Source organism: Anolis sagrei, chromosome 4 (assembly GCF_037176765.1).
Source record: "Anolis sagrei isolate rAnoSag1 chromosome 4, rAnoSag1.mat, whole genome shotgun sequence".
Taxonomy (NCBI): domain Eukaryota; kingdom Metazoa; phylum Chordata; class Lepidosauria; order Squamata; family Dactyloidae; genus Anolis; species Anolis sagrei.
In genome coordinates, this window is record NC_090024.1 from 163,558,769 (window position 1) to 163,575,996 (window position 17,228).

The window sequence follows — 17,228 nt, forward strand, 5'->3', positions numbered from 1 at the left end:
GTAATTTAGTCTTTCCCAACTTTCTCCCTTCCTATTTATACCTGCCTCGACCTTTCAAGGTCCAGAGGAGCCGCAAGCGATTGCGCATTTGCTACAGCGAGTTGAAAGAAGTCGGTAGGAACAGGCGGAGCAAGGGCAGCCCCAACGGCCAAAGGACCCCGGAGGTCCTCGCTGTCGCCACCGAGGCCCAGCCGTCGCCGCCAGAGAGACGCGTCCGGGCCGTTTCTCGGCTGCCAGAATGTCGACAAAGAATTTCCGCGTCAGCGACGGAGACTGGATCTGCCCGGACAAAAAGTGAGCGGCGGGAGGAGGCGGGGAGGCTAGGCCCAGTCGGGAGAGAGAGAGAGAGAGAAAGGCTCTGGGAAGCGGGCCGGGCCTTGCTTCGTCCCCTCTCCCTTGGGTTGCCTGAGAGAGTGAGAAGCCTTCTCTGGTTTGTCCTATTTATTTTTCCCCAGGGAAAGGAGTTCTTCAAGCGGCCTTTTCGGGCGGGGAGAACGAGCCCCTCACCACTGTATTTCACCTGGGCCTTTTCCCCCGCACGGCCTTTTATATTAATATCCCACGGGATTGGCCTCCGCTTTACCTAGCCGTGATCCAATGCTGTGGAATCCTGGGAGTTGTAGTTTGGTAGGGTACCAGCACTTTTCGGCGGAGAAGGCAAAAGAAAGGCCGGGTTTATTTATTTATTTATTTTGGTCGTGTCGGGAGCGACTTGGGAAACTGCAAGTCGTTTCTGGTGTGAGAGAATTGGCCATCTGCAATTCTCGGATGTTTTGATGTTTTACCATGCTTGTGGGAGGCTTCTCTCACGTCCCTGCATAGGAGCTGGAACTGACATAGGGAACTCATCCATACTCTCCTCAGATTCGAACCTGCAACCTGTCGGTCTTCAGTCCTGCTGGCACAGGGGTTTAATCCACTGCACCACTGGTAATAGTATGATAGTGATATTGAGCCGCTATCAATAGCTGGGTATGGAAGCTCCAAGCGTTACGGAGATGCCGCATCGCTACTTTGGGAGCGCTGTTTGTGCAAGAGAGACTTAGCTAATGTAAACCAGGCAGGAGACAGATAATATAGAAGGAATGTAAGAGTTCTTTAATGGTGACACCCATACCCTGAACCGTACCATAAGCCTAAGCCTAACCTCTTTCCCATACCCTAAGCCAAACCCTAAATCTTTCCCTAACCCTTACCCTAAGTGTCTCCTTTCTATCTCTCCTTCGCTCTCCCCGCTCTCACTCCGCCCCCTCTCTTCCCTTATTCACAGGCACCTTTGTGGCATCTCCGTAACACTCGGAGCTTACAGACCCAGCTATCATGCTATCACCGAAAGGCCTTGTCACACTACAACCCCCATAGCACTGAGCCCTGGCAATTGAGATGGTGCCAAACTGTGTTCATTCTATAGCAGGCATGGCCAAGCTTTGGCTCTCCATCCCAGAATATCAAGGCAGAAAACCCCACATTATCTGAGTATGGACTCAGATAACTCAGTTCAAAGCAGATATGGTGGGATTTTCTGCTTTGATATTCTGAGATATAGGGCTGTGTGGAAACATAGCCTAAAAGTAATCTTATGTATGGAATTTTAATAATTTTGCATTTGAAACAAAGTGTGTGCACAATGAAACATTGGAAACTAAAGCTATCGAACACTAATGTGGATGATTTTGGATAAGGGATGTTCAAGCTGTACACACACAGCCTGAAGGCAGTTTTATATAATATTTAAAAATAATTTTTTGCAGGAAAGTAAGTTTGTGTGTAATGACCCATCAGAAAGCAAAGGTTTCACTTACTTACAGGGTGTCCCAACATAGAAACTCGTGTTATATTTTGTATTTTGAATATTTTAGTGTTTGTATGTTTGGGTGCGTGTGTGTATAGTTATTATATTTATATCTTATATACTTTTATTATATTATATTTTTAATTTAAGTATCTATGTATATATTTTAAAAAGTTTTGTAATGAAATTTTTGTTTAAAAAAGGTACCTCTATCTCTAATTTCCCATTTTCCCTCTATAGTGAGTGACTTTTGGGTATTTCAGACCCACATATTTGAAGAACTTTGGGTTTTGGAGAAGGTGAACCATTTATATATACCAGGCATCCTTAAATGGTAGCGCTCCAGCTCCCAGAATTCTTGACCATTGAACAAGCTGGCAAGGGCTTCTGAGAGTAGGAGGCTCAAACAATTGGAGGGCTGCAGTTTAAGGATGCCTGATCTAGGTCATCCGGGGGTCCTTCCACACATCCATATATCCCAGAATATCAAGGCAGAAAATCTCACAATATCTGCTTTGAACTTGGTTATCTGAGTCCACACTCAGATAATGTGGGATTTCTTGCCTTGATATTCTGGGATAAAGGGCTGTGTGGAAGGGCCCCAGGTTAACTTCCACCTGAAGTTGATTGCAGAATCTGAATGGAGGACTGGAGGTCCTTCCACACAGCTGTTGCGTGATAACCCACAAAGGGCTATGTTTCAGGATAATATGAAATATAAAGGAACATTTACTTAGACTTGGATCCCATCTTCAGATGTTGCTTTATCGAAATATAGCTATTTCAAAATACAAAATATGGAATTCTTTATCCAAAATACTTGGAACCAGACATGTTTGGGACTTTTTTGGATTTTGGAAGTTTTCTATTTGCATATACATACTTAAGTAGATATATTAGAAGTGGGGCCCAAGTCTAAACACAAAATTCATTTACATTTCATATATATATTATGCATATATATTGAAGGTACTTTAATCCATTATTTTAAAATAATTTTATGCATGAACCAAAGTCGAGGTATACTCAGCCATCAGAAAGCAAAGGTGATTATTATCTCAGCCTCCCTTGTGGACATTTGTGGATTTTGGAACTCTGGAAAAGGGATGCTAAACCTGAACACTTATAGCCTGAAGATAATTTTATATAATACTATCGGAAAACAAAGGTGTGACTATATCAGCTACATGTTAGGACAATTTTGGAGTATTTTGGGTTTCTTGTTAAAAGATGCTCCACCTGTACTAAAATGTTTTTTCACAGTTATTTACCTTTTATTGTAGTAACTAGCTATACCTGCCACACGTTGCTGTGGCCAACCTTCCCTTCGTCTTTGTCTTCTCTTTTCTTTCTCTCCTTCCTTCCTTCCTTCTCTTCCTCTTCCCTTCCCCCCTTTTCTTTCCCTTCCTCTTTCTCCCAGTTCTTCCTTCTCTACCTATTATTGGACTGCAAATCCCAGCAATCCTCCTGATCAATCTACTTACCTATCTCTATCTTATCTATCTATCTTATCTATCTATAGGATTGTTGGGAGTTGCAGGCTAGGAATAGGAAATTGGAAATATGCAGGGATTGGGATGCTCTCAAAGAAATCCAAGGAGAAGGAGGTTTGCAGCTTGGAAGCAGTGCATTTGGATCATCCTCTTCTCCTAAAGGGCCTGGTTTAGGGGATGGTGGGAGAGTGTGGATATGTTATTGTGTGTTTTGTTTGCCAGGGGGAGTTCTTTTTGCACATGCGCTGTAGCGTCTTTTTGTGTTTTAAGTCCCTTCCGCTATGTTTTTAGTGTTTTTAGTGTATGAGTGATGGTCACCCATTGGCCTGATAGGTGTATTCTGTCCAAATTTGGTGTCAATTCGTCCAGTGGTTTTTGAGTTATGTTAATCCCACAAACAAACATTACATTTTTATTTATATAGATGTTTTCTTTCCAAAGATTACAGGCATGTAGCTTTGCAGTTTTCAATGACTTGCAGTTTTCTTTCAGTGACTTGTAGAGGAAAGATAACAGCCTGAAAATGAATCTAGATTTCCATTGAGAAGCCTGTATTAAAATGCTTAGGACATAGTTGTTAACAGAAATATAATCAACTCATGTTTGCTTTGTAGGTGTGGAAACGTTAACTTTGCTAGAAGAACCAGCTGCAACAGGTGTGGACGGGGTAAGTATTCAAAATACATTCCTTTTGAAGGAAGGAGGGATTGGAAACACAAACCCTATAAGCAATTTGTTTTTGTTTGCAAATAAACATTTCCAAAGAAAAAGGAAATTCACACTTAAGGGAGTGAGGAGTGAGGGATATAAGCAAATTTTAAAAATGTTTAATTGCCTTCAGAAAAAACCACAGAGGCCAAGATGATGAAAGCCGGAGGGACTGAAATAGGGAAGACTCTTGCTGAAAAGAGCCGTGGTCTCTTCAGTGCCAATGACTGGCAGTGCAAAACGTAAGCTTTTTCAGCTGACACTTCATTTCTCTCTTTATTCTTTAAATGTTTCTCTCCCATAGCTCATATAGTCCTATTCCTATGGGTGCTTACTCAGAACATGAGTAAAATCCAGTTGTTCGTCCCAAGTAGAGTACATTCCTTTAATCTGTGGAGCTACCGTATTTACATGATGATTTACAAGCTAACATTGAGTTTGGATTAACAGTTGGCTCAGTGAGGTGGAAGGGACTTAGTTGAAAAGAAATGAACTTGACTTGGGTTTTGTTTGCTTTTTCTCCTTGTTTTTGCTGACATAACATCAAAGAAAATAAAAGAGAATGACCTTGTCAACCTCTTTGTACAAAACAAGTTTGTACCAACATATCTACTACAGCAGAGCTTTACAAATTTTTCATGTTGATGACCCGCTTTTTAGAAATGCATCATTTTGCAACAAGTTCATCATTCAGTTTTACTAGCAAGTGGGGGAGTTAAATCAACCCCTTTTAAGAGTTTGATACAATGTATTTATTTAGAAATATATCCATTTCAGTGGTAATTACTGCAGCTCAATCAACAAATGTCACAAATTATAAAATGTATAATAGTACCTACACTTGATCAACAGCAGCATACCACTTTGGAAGTGATTAGACCTCTCTGGAGTTTTTAAAACAGTGGCTGGATGGCCATCCACAGGTGCTTTGACTATTTCTTCCTGCCTGGCTGAAGAAGGTTGGGCTGGATGCCCTTTGGGGGGTCTCTTCTTCCTCCTCCTGGCTCTCCTCTTCCTCTCTTCCCCTTTTCCCCAACCGAGACCACTGTTTGAGGCTAGGTGGAGAGCTGAGGATGACAAAGAGGAGGGGGATGACGGCCAATGTAGTGCCTCGTACTTGGTGCTGCTTGAGTAGCCGCCGCTGTTGCTTCTGCTGGCACTTTCAGGGGTGACCACTACATGCTTTAGCTTGTGAGGGCAGAGGGGAGTATTTTTCCTGCGACACAGTGATGGTCTCCAAACTGTGTGTCGTGACACACAGTTTGAAGAGTTCTGTACTACAGTATAATAAAACTCCACTTACATCAATTACATGTTTTTGAAGAAGCTTTTTGGAGGGAAAAATAGTACTCACTATTTTCTATGCATAATGCTGATTAATAGTTATTCTCACTGTTAAATATTGATTTGAAATATTGCTGTTTTTTACTTATCTAATATTTAGATTTTAAATTTCTGAACAAGTATTATTTTCTATATTTAATGACACCTTTTTCTTTCCTTCCTAAAGATGTGGTAATGTTAATTGGGCCAGGAGATCAGAATGCAATATGTGCAACACTCCAAAATATGCGAAACTGGAGGAAAGAACAGGTAATGTTTTTAAGTTTAGTAAAACCATCTTTCAAAAAATACAGTGCTCAAAATCTTGTTTCCTTTTTGTGTGAGCTATTCTTTTGATTTGTTTGAGGATTCTTTTGATTAGGAAGCTAAAAGTTCAACCAATTTCAAATTGTCTGGTTTTGCTGAAGATCTCTAGATTGTTGCAATAATGAGTCAGTTTTCTGAGGAACTCATATTCTGACAATACTGGGCTTTTAAAGAAGTTACATAGAATTGGAAAGAAAACTAAAAACTCTTGAAAAGACTCCTTTTTGCAGAAATTAAAAAGCGATGCCACTTCAAACAGGAGCCATCTGCTCTTAAGAGCTAAATAAAAAAAAGGTTGTAATGTATAAAAGATACAACTAATTTTGGGTGCATATTAGATCATGGAAGGCAAAGTAGTGCCCTCCTGTAATCACTGACCATATTAGCTAGGGAATGTTTAGAACCAACAAGGAAAAGGATAATGAGCTTCCATCCACTAATTTCTATAAGTAGATATTTGTTTGTAATATATTGTATGACTCTAAATTCTAATTTCATCTTAAAGGTGCACTGGTCTTATGTACACCATTAAACTAATCAATCAACAATTCCATTATCTATATTTCACTTCAGGTTTGACTAGAACCTTTAGAAAATTGTTGTTTTAAAAGTATTCTTTGTTTTAGTGATGAAGATTCAATCCATAGTACACTCACTGAGATAAATTGGATTTAAGTTAGTGACCTGAATGCCTAATGTGATTAATGCATTCTCTGGGCTTGCTCTACTGCATAAGTAGATTCAACTCAGTAGATTGTGAGTTTAGAATATATGGATTTACCTCCTAAAATTTTTGGAAACATCTCTTTTCAGGGTATGGTGGAGGCTTTAATGAAAGAGAGAATGTTGAGTATATAGAACGTGAAGAGTCAGATGGGGAATATGATGAGGTAGGTGGTGTGTACCTTATGAACAGGTGATTGTAAAGTCTGCTTTGATGGGAAAACTGAGTAAAACGGTTCTATATGTCTGCACTATATGTTATGTTTTGCAAGAAGTCAGTGTCTTCCTTAATAACAATGAAAACAAAATTGCAGGGAAGAAATGACTGGGATTCCAGGTTGCATACTTTCACCAAAAAACCTCAGATTTATCATTTCTACCAGTAGGTCATTTTGGTAGTTTAAACCCTTTCGGTTGTTACAACAAGAGTGGATGCGAGATTAATAACTTGATAAATCAACACATATGTAAGTTCTATTAATTCAGTTAGGCTAGCAGTTTTGTACATGATTTTACCAAAATCAGTTTCATTGGTAGAAAACCTGGCTTAAAGTACATTCAGAGAAGTTATAATACATCTATTGTTTGTGTTAATAATAGAATCACTGAAGAACAAATATGTTTTCCCCCCTGCATTGACTTATACTTTTGATGTGGTTATATAACGGGCAAACTGTGTAAATGTAAAAAATTTCGACAGCAGTAGTTTTCAAAGGGATTTTGGGCCACCTGTCCAAACTGAAATTCACAAATATTGCAATGTTAAATGTTCATTGTTCTGAAACTCCTTCTTTCACAATGCATGCTAAGATACAATATTTGTAATATATGCTGAACGTAATGTCTTGTTAGCTGATTTAGATTTTAACTCACATAAACTATATATCTGACAGTGTTTATCCTTCACGTACAGAAGTTTATATCAAAAAACTATACATCTTATGTATATCAAAACCAACCTTTTAGAACACAAGTGATTGCTTTCCAAATATATGTGATACTGCTTTGGATCCTGCATTAGATTGTTAAGTTTTCTAATTCCAGTCTCTTTTTCTGCAGAGGAATACAAAAGTAAATTCAATGTGAGAATATTCAGTTAAATTATGTTTGCTCTGTTTTCATAACATGTTACCAAGAGTTTGACATTCCCCTGCCTCTTTATTTAGTTTGGTCGTAAAAAGAAAAAGTATAGAGGGAAGCCTGTTGGTCCAGCATCTATCCTAAAGGAAGTTGAAGATAAGGAATCTGAAGGGGAAGAAGAGGAGGATGAGGATGGAGATCTGTCTAAATATAAATTGGATGAGGTAAAGTAGTAATCTGTATCACAAACCCCACTTAATTGCTTTATTGAATAAGTTCATAATCTCTGATATATTTTTTTTCTATTTAAACTGCTGGTAGGAATCCAGCTGAATCTTTGTCTTTCAGCGCAGGTTGGAAGCATCATGCAAAATGGCAGACAAAGCTTAGCTTCCCTTAAATAAACGTACAGAATTACCTTTGAAGAACCAAAATCAGCCTAGAACTATACAAAAAGGTCATAATTCAGTCACATTTTTTGAATGTGGATAAAGCAGTGTCTAGCTCTAATGGTTCATTGCAAACTTCATAAATGCATTTAATTAATAATGGTTAAATTAATGTTTGAATTCTTATGCAGCTTCCAGATTAAAGCACACACAGAGATATCAGTAGAATTCTGTCCAACATATTAGTTATATAAGTAAAATAAAAATGGTGTTGGTAAATTGAACAATTTTACAATGTTGTATCACAACAGATGCTTTAAAGAGAAGAAAGACACAGTTTTTAAAAATTCTATTTTTTCTAAGATGAGAGATGAGGCCACTGAAATTCTCTTTTAGAGGGAAATCTGTAATGTTGCCGCTCTTATTCCTACCAAATGCCATTACAAACGTCATGGAATTTGGAGCAGCAGCTTCTAATTTTTCATCTAATATACAGAAAAAACAAACTTAACAAAAGCCCATGACTGCAAAAAAACATAAGGAGTATAGTGTAAAGCTGGGCTTCTTATACTTTTCAACTTGGGACCCATTTAACCAGAGAAATTTGTATGTGACCCTGGTTATATAGGTATAAAAAACAGGTATACAAATCAAACATTTACTGATAACAAATAAGCATTTGCAAGGCTTGCAAAACAGGCTGATTTTCCTTTTTTTGAAGTGCAGCTGAAACATCTTCTGCGGAGCCCACTGTAAACACTGCACTACAGATTCATTTAAATGCCTAAAACAGCCAGTAGGTGATCTTCAGAATTGTGCTGTGGAGAGCCCATTTGGGGTTGAGACTCACAGTTTAATAAGCTATGACATGGAAACACTATCCTCATGAGAATATAATCAGATCCCTAATTACTGATTGGTCCAAATAAAAAAATAAGAACATTCACTTTGAAAAAGAAGCAGAGCAATGCTAGAGCTAGATCTTGACATTGATATCCTGGGAATTATGTATGTGTTTCCTGCGTGTGTATGCACGTACATACAGAACCAGCTGAAACAGAAATCTTCAAATTTTGACTTTTATAACACTGATTTTGTTTCCATTTGAAACAAAATGGTACCTCAAGTTATGCCATGTTCAGTACATTTTTTGTTATTCATGTATCTTTAAGGAGAAATGGGGAGACCCTGAGGATCATATTTCCATTATGTGACCATTATGTAAAGGTTAAATTATTCTGAAATATAGCACCACCTAGTCAGCTTCATGATTTAATAATATTTATTCCAATTCTCTCTAATCAGAGGTCAGCAGCTCCCACAATTATATCCAGTTTGGTATGTAGTAAGCTAATCATTTGAATTCACTGTGTTATACTATTGAAACAAAGCCATATATCTGTATATGAAATGTCTTCTTAGTCTGCTTAAATAATTGTTTGAGTCTTTTTTTTTCAGGATGAGGATGAAGAGGATGGTGATCTCTCAAAATATAATCTTGATGCTAGTGAGGAAGAAGATTCTTCCAAGAAGAAGAAAACTACAGCTAGGCGCAGTCGTTCCAAGTCTCGATCTTCTCACTCACGATCTTCATCTCGCTCATCCTCCCATTCAAGCTCAAGGTCTAGGTCCAGGTAAACGGGTACAGGTCAAGGGTAACGCCAGACAAAATGTCAGTATCTAACTTTCTTTATTTACATTTTTTTGTGATTGATTTTTTATTTTAGTTTTTTTGCAGTTTGAGTCAATCTAATAAACTTTACACACCAGATAGATCACATTTAAACAAATTGCAGGTGGTTGTGATCATGAAACATTTTGAGGTCTGTGGTAGTTAAGTGAAAGGCTTTGCTTTAGATTTTAATATTTTGTTAGTGGCTTAATAAAATATAATTCTAGTTTCTCTGATATGTCACATATAGCTAACCACATATGGCTAATGTTTGTTAGATTATTGTTGAGAGTGAAATATTGAAATCAAGTATTTGAAAGCTTAAGCTCTATTGGAAGTCATTCCATAACTATTTTATAATGGTTGTTTTGGAGGTGGTTTTCCACTGAAAGTATGAAGGAAGGAAAGAACTTGTAGTTTATTTATATCCCTGAGAAAACTCAGTTATACAGACAATCCTTTTGCTAGTCAAATTTTTGGTTCGCCTAATATTTTACACTTTCTATTTTGTTTTGGCTTCATCTGAAGTTCTAGTATCTGCTCCATTTTGCACTGATTTTTTGATACTGTGTTTGTAACAAAACCGATGAATTGTTTCTCCTTCCTGGATTATTACCTACCTTTGAAGCAATACTGTATCAGAGAGCAGTTGATGCTTCAAGCAACGAAGGGTTTTTTATTTTGCTTTCTAGGTTATGTGCGTATTCAATAATCAGGGTATATTATCTTATAATTCTGATGTCTAGTATGCAGAACAATGCTGTTGTAGCATAATGGAATTCTGTGTGATTGGATGGAGTTAACATAACTCCTGATGACAACATCTAGGCTCTTCTCTCCTGTAGATATAGGAAAGGCTCCTGCTGGAGGATAGGGTTAAAGGCAGTTCTTGCTGGTTCAGCCACCACTTTTCATATTATTTCAGAGGATCCACAAAACTATACACAATTGAGAGGCTGCAGAGATTTTTTTTAAAAAAAACCAACCTTGTCCTCTCTTAACTTGGCCAAAGTAAGCAAAACCTAGGGACAAACCATTAATGGACACGTTTCTTAATATAAATAATTCAGTTTTGCAGAAATACGGGACCTGTTTCCATACACCTGTCCTTTTAATATTAGGCTACAAATGCTCTCTTGGATAATACTGTTGTTATTTTTTGAATAAGCTCATAGCAGCAAGCAACAAATAATCCAATGCAAAATATATCAGTGAAATGAAATTAGTTGGGTTTTTATAAATGGGACAGGTTTAAAAGTAAATATGAGTATCTAAAATCTAGGGGGCTCTGAATGTTGTTTCTACATACTTCCTGAAATTCTTGGTTCACCTATTCTGCATACTTTTACCAGAGCCACTTCTGTCTGCCTAAAATCAGATGTTAAATTGCTTCTGTAAGCACTTTCTGCCTTTGAATGCAAAAGAAACAAAAATAATAGGAATAACGGGAATAATAAATACTGGTTTGAACTTGAAAACATTAAGCTCATATTATATTGACAGCAGCAATAAAAAATTCTTATTACCTCTTCAAAAACAAGACTACGTTGTTCCTGACTATATAGTGAAACAGATTATATCTTTATGTATAATGTTATAATTCATAAAATTGAAAATGAATCTAGGAATTCTGAATGCCAACAGGAAATACTTAAATGTTTATCCTGAACTGGAATTCTGAAAAAATATTTCTGTTGAAGTCCTGTACACAAATCTGAAAATAAATTCTACTGAACATTTACATCAAAGTAGATCTTTTTTGGACTGCCTAATTTTTACCAAGGAACTAAAACAACTTTATTCTTTTTGGACAAGCAAGTTATAAAGATACTCATTAAGCTATATCTCTTTACAGCTTTCTGTAAAGAGGTATAGCTTTACCTTTGTACATATTCTGTTAACAGTAAATAGCATCAGAAGTTGGCTTGAATATGCTTAAAGTTACATGCTTCCTACTTCTGAAGGAATAGACCTTACCAAATTCAGGTTCAGAGTAAAGTATTTTCTGTGTATATTATTATTTTAAAGAAAATAATATACAGAAGAAGATTATTAGAAATCGATAACATTTAGCAAAAATTTTTTGGTGAGAATCCAAAGAATGCTGAGAGCCAAAGGGGCTTAGATTTCTGTTGTGCTACCTTTGAAATTGAAATATCTTTAAGTATCTGCTTGTGGCATAATAGGAGTAGTTATGTAAAGAACCAGAAAATCAAATTTCTTTCATGTATTTTAAACTACTGTTTTAATCTCATCAAGAAGCTCTTTGGATCCTGACCATTCAGTGTTTGAAATGCAAGATCCAAGTTGTCATGATGTAGAGAAGATACCATTATTTCTGTTCTGAACTATGAATGAAACTAAAAATTAAATTTCCACTGATTTGTCTTTTCCCTGGAAAAAAAAATATCCCATGTTGTTTCAGGTCAAGAAGCTCCTCCAGTTCAAGGTCAAGATCTCATTCCAGTTCCAGAGAACGTTCTAGATCCCGTGGGTCGAAATCAAGGTGAATGAGGTAGCAGTCTCTCTGCTTTCAGAGAGAAACAGAAAGACCACCAGAACTTACTCTCTTTTATTCTATATATTTCATTTAATGTTCACAGATAATGTGTTATCATGCAGTAACAGCGGTAAAGGAAATATTATATGAAATGTTTGTTAAAATATTATAGAAAAAAACACTACTGTAGAAATATTTAAAAGTAGTCCTTGTCTCAGAGTAAGATTGGACAGTTCAATAGAATGCAAACTGGAATTTCGGTGCGTTGAGACCCTTCGGGGCTTGTTTTTGTGCAATTGGTCTCTGCAAAGGAAACAAAAGTGGAAGCAGCTAGAATTTGATGTCTGATTTTGGAAAACATTTAAAAGTGTGAAATGAAGCCAGGGGCCCTGATCTTGGAAGCTAAACATCGACAATTGTGGTAGTAGTTAAACGAGAAACCATAAGGAAATACCAGGTGCTGAGGGCTATATTTCAGACGAAGGAACTGGCAAACCATCGCTTAAGTATTTCTTGAGTAAGATGTGACATCAGTGTGGCATTCCAGTGGTCTCTACCTAGAGGAAATTTGCTGAAATACTCATACATCTCAAGTATTTTGTCTGTATGAAAATTATTGTTACCATCAGATTTTCCTAATAGCTTTAGTTAATAATTTTGTTCAACAAACTCATCAAATGCAGCACTTTGCAACTTTATCCTAGTTCACCCAGGTTTTTTAAAAAATGTAAAAAGTAAAAAATGCGCATCTGCCACTTGCTGTGGATAAGCATAAAATCAATGTAGCCACTATAAAGGTTTCTGAATTATGTGTTCCTGTCCTAGTTTTCTTTATTTTAAAATATTTTTATTAGCACACATTAACAGATTACAGTATAAACCGAAGACAAAACAATGAACACTTTACAAACACATAACTCCTCCACCCAGGCCACAACAAGTATCATTTTCTTTGTCATTAATTTATGAGTCAACCAGTAAACAAATGCCATATCCAAAATTCCTGACCAATAACGTTTTATTGTTTTCCTTTATTACTCTCTAAAATATATTTGATGAAATCCAACCAGTATGAATCAAACTCTGATCTTTTCATTTCCCCCTGAACACCCTCATTTCTATTGATAGTTTATAATTTAAGGCAATGTTCCATACCTATACCGTGCTTCTGCATGGTTTGTTACTATTTGTTACTCTCTTCCAATTCCTTGCAATTATAAGTCTCGCCACTGTGAGTAAAATAATAACCAGTTCTTTTTTTTTCATGCCTAAGTTCAGCTTTGTGGCATCCATCAGTAATGCTAACTAGTATTCAATGCAATGTTTAATCCTATAATATCACCTATTTCCATAAATATATTTCCATAAATATATTGTTCCAAAAACTCTTCAGCTGGTGGCATTCCCAACATACATGAAAATATGCCCTTTTGTCTAAACCACGTCTTCAGCAGGGGTTACTTTGCTTCCTATCCATCTGGTGTAATTTAACTGGTGTGGTATACCATTTCCATATGACTTTATACACATTTTCTTTTAATCATATTGACATATTCTTAACCGCTCTCTACTTTAGAACCGTTTTCCATTCCAGATCCGTCAGAGGCCCTGGGTCTCTTTTTCATACCTTTTCTAACAACTTCAACCCTATTTTATCGCCTATTAATCCATTATATATTTTCCCAATTAATCCTTTCCCAGATATTTGTTGCTTTTTAAGTTTACTTAGCTATTCTTCATATTTATTTAACTCTATGTATGGGCTTTTTACGTAACCAGTCCTTTTTCCATGTATATAGCTGCTGCCTCTCAAACAAACTGAAGACACCTTGTTGCTCTAACTTATTAAATTTGGCCATTGAATTTTGTATCCAGTTTCCACCTCCACTAATTTTTTATTCTTAAATTTAACTCTCAAGACTTTTGGAAATTTTCCAGTAAAACTATTGGGGTTAGGGGAGAAACTCCTGGAAATATTTTGTTTTTTAACTTAACTCAAGTCTCCATAACATCTTTAGCCAGGTTATTTTCACGCTCCTTAATTACTTTGCCTGTGATTAACATGAAAAACACATCCCCATAATCTTTTTGCCAGCTTTTGCCTTCAAGTTCCTGCCAGATTAATTTAAGTTCCAACAACAGCCTAAATACGCCTTTTATTATATATCTGATAGTAGGTTTTTAGTTCTGGTATTCCTAATCCTCCTAATTACTGGTCCATCCTAGTAAAAATGTGATTTGAATTGGCCTCTGTCCATGTTGTGAAACTCCTCTGAAAGATGTTAAATTCTAAGTCCTTGTTAGCACAGCAGTAAGTACTTATGAACTGATCTGTTCTCACTTATTTGAGTTTGATATCTATTTTAAATCGTTATGCTGCAGTTTCTAGTGCGCAGAATTGAGTGTGATTTATTTCTTAATAAAGATCCAGCTCCAGGTCCGTCAGGGGTTCTTCCACCCCAAGAAAGAGATCTTACTCGAGCTCTCATTCGTCATCCTCCCCTGAGAGAAGCAGAAAAAGAAGCCGATCCAGATCGTCTTCTGGTGATTGCAAAAAAAGGCGAATGAGATCACGGTCACCTGAAAGGTTTGGGTTTTGTAGAATAACAATGGTTGTTCTTTCAATGTTGACTGTGAGAGGACTAGACAAAGAGCTGAATGTTTTTTAGTATTGTGTGCTTGGACATAGCAGGTTTTTTTTTTATTTTTGTAGATTTTATTCTGCCAATCTCTTAAAACGCTCATATGCTTTCAGTTAACATTTTAATATTGTTTATGTTACAGATATAGCCACTTTTTTCCTTTTTCTAGAACTCACTTTAACTAAGAGTTCTATATCTTTTGTATACTGTTTTGTGCAGCCACACAGATATTAAATCCAGGAAGTTCTATTCAGTTCACACCCTGCCCCATTTATTTTAATTCTATATCTATTTTTCCCCTGTCACAGTCCTAACAATTCAAACTTAATTCATTTGCATGCTTTTCTCCCATTTTATCTTCCAGAAATCGCAGGTCATCATCTGGATCTTCTCATTCTGGATCCCGCACAAGTTCTAAAAAGAAATAATATATTAAAAAACGGAAAACTTAAAAAATATAGTCCAGTGCATGAGACATAAAGAAGTTGGTGTCTTACTTGGTCAGAAGTGCTAAATACTGCTAGTAGGGAGTGCATGTTTTATGGAAAACTGCAGCTTATTTTAATTAATGAACCAAAATAGTGAAATATTTTAAGCCATAAATTGACCCCTGAAAGGTGAGTAGTGTGACGTTTGCTTTGTTTTTCTTTTCAAAAATTTGTGCCTCCTCCTTTTTCTTAGCTTGACCGGCTTCAAAATGTGAAAGCTAAGTGAAGTCCTGTCCCAATGCTTCCCTTATTTGCCATTTAGACAACATGCAAAACTAAAGAGGGTGGTACAATTGGCATTAATACGTGCTGGTGTATTTCATTTTCCCTTGCCCTCTGTGCACACAGTAGGAAATTACTCATTGTTACAATGAGTTTTAAAATAGAAAATATTTCAGTGTGAAAGCGACCTTCTATTATGGTTTTTACTTGAGAAGAAATGCATGTTTAGACAAATGGGAAAATAATTTTCTGTAAGTCACATACTATGTTTTTTGATACTAGGCGAAGGAAGAAAAGCTTACTTGTTATGCTGAATGTATACTTTCCTGACAACATAACTTTCTAGTTGGTGCTTCCTACATTTTTGGTTTTTGATAGTCATATCCTAAGCTAAAAAGTTAGCATATGAAGTATAGTGACAAAGTACAATAAAGCACTGAGAACCAGGGCATTCAGGATTTTTGAAACCTTTTACAGAGGAGTGGGACTGTAGCATTCAAATCTGTTTGCACAAGGCCAAAAAAACAAACAAACCCTGAAATCAAACTGGCAAACCTTTTGTTTCATGTTTGTAACTCTTACAGAAACTGTCACAACTCTTCTAAAATATAATACTTCACCCATGAATCATTGCAAGTAATTTTCTTTGTTGACCAATGTAAATTTATGGCTTAAAATGTTTCATAAAATTTGTGTTACTAGCAAATATTTGTTAAATACTGACCAATTTTAAGTTCCTTTTGCTTGGGAGAAATATGTGTTATCTTCAGTGACATCCCAAGGTAAGTATGTTAAGGGAGATTAATTGTTCAAGGAAACAAACAGTGTGTCATCACTTGTATGTAACATCTTATTTGTAAAGTGAACTGCATAGAGTGACAAATGCAGTAGAAACTATTTTATTTTACATTTTTCTTTTATGAACATCTTAAATTTCTTTTGGACTGATCAAAGAGAAAACAGACTGCTTTTTGCTGTAGAACTATTTTGGATAAACTCGGCATTAAAAAGGCCCTACAATCCTGTATTGCTTTCCTCTTAGGTATACTTCTCTTTTGCTAAATGTAGCCTAGATTGCACAAGAACAGTTAGTCTCTTGTAACTGCCTCTGACTTCTTGAAAGTCTGTCTAAAATTGTGAAAAATCAGATTTGCTAGATGCTACATGTTAAAGTTAGTTATCCTTGTGGTTTATATTCCTAAGTATTGTACCTAACCAGTTTTTTAAACTTGGCAAAATGATAAGCTAGAATGACTAAGGGACAATTATGGGTGTCATTTGGCTTGGATTAAAATGTACTGGTGTGTTCTATGAAAATACAATTCTGTAGACATATGTAAATAAAGCATGCTGATCAAAGAAAAAGACGTTCTTCTTTTGTTTTGAGCATCTCACCTGTATAATTTCAAAAGATGAATCCATTCATTGAGTTATTTTATAAAAGTGGCTTGAAATAATCTGAAGTGTATGTCCAAAGTATATTCAGTCATACATAATATTGTATGCTCATTGTTGTTCAGAGTCATATGTTATATTCAGTTTACCTTCGGAACATTTGTAATAAATGTGTGTAGACTTGATGTAGACTTTCCCATCCATAAACATTATGAGTCTTGTTTCCAGAAAGACAGAGACCTTGGAAAGGCCCATGCCAAAGGCAAGGTGATTTCTCACAGTCATCTTTCCTTGTGCATTCTTAGCACCAACCATCTAGATCAGGAAACTGGTTTGACACCCAAGTAAGTAAAAGGGGAAGTGAACAGAAATCTCCCCCTCCTCAGTATCTTTTGTCTAGCTGAATAGCCTGTGTAACAGTTTTTCACAGATAGTCTATATCAGGCATGGGCAAACTTTTTGACAAAGGGCCGC

The 17,228-nt window shown here is 36.4% G+C and overlaps 1 protein-coding gene across 2 annotated transcripts; it reads left to right on the forward strand.

Annotated features, from left to right (window-relative positions):
• Positions 1-145: 145 nt before the first annotated feature.
• ZRANB2 (zinc finger RANBP2-type containing 2) lies at positions 146-16,724 on the forward strand. 2 transcript variants are annotated; one of them, XM_060773727.2, is made up of 10 exons: positions 146-294; positions 3,900-3,952; positions 4,127-4,235; positions 5,504-5,586; positions 6,457-6,533; positions 7,533-7,670; positions 9,294-9,469; positions 11,933-12,013; positions 14,433-14,594; positions 15,014-16,724. In XM_060773727.2, exons 1-10 carry the CDS (start codon positions 239-241, stop codon positions 15,075-15,077), a joined length of 999 nt encoding a protein of 332 aa, XP_060629710.1. In that variant the 5' UTR covers positions 146-238; the 3' UTR covers positions 15,078-16,724. The 2 variants fall into 2 exon arrangements, with proteins under 2 accessions (XP_060629710.1, XP_060629709.1); XM_060773726.2 differs by lacking the exon at positions 15,014-16,724 and having other exon boundaries at positions 14,433-15,007.
• Positions 16,725-17,228: the final 504 nt, after the last annotated feature.

What these genes read in the sequence shown, in the direction of transcription:
- ZRANB2 (XM_060773726.2), top strand. Translation starts at nt 239, where the DNA reads ATGTCGACAAAGAATTTCCGCGTCAGCGACGGAGACTGGATCTGCCCG. An exon ending in TGGATCTGCCCGGACAAAAA is followed by an intron (nt 295 to 3,899) that starts GTGAGCGGCGGG and finishes TTTGCTTTGTAG; the next exon opens with GTGTGGAAACGTTAACTTTG. An exon ending in TCCCGTGGGTCGAAATCAAG is followed by an intron (nt 12,014 to 14,432) that starts GTGAATGAGGTA and finishes TTCTTAATAAAG; the next exon opens with ATCCAGCTCCAGGTCCGTCA.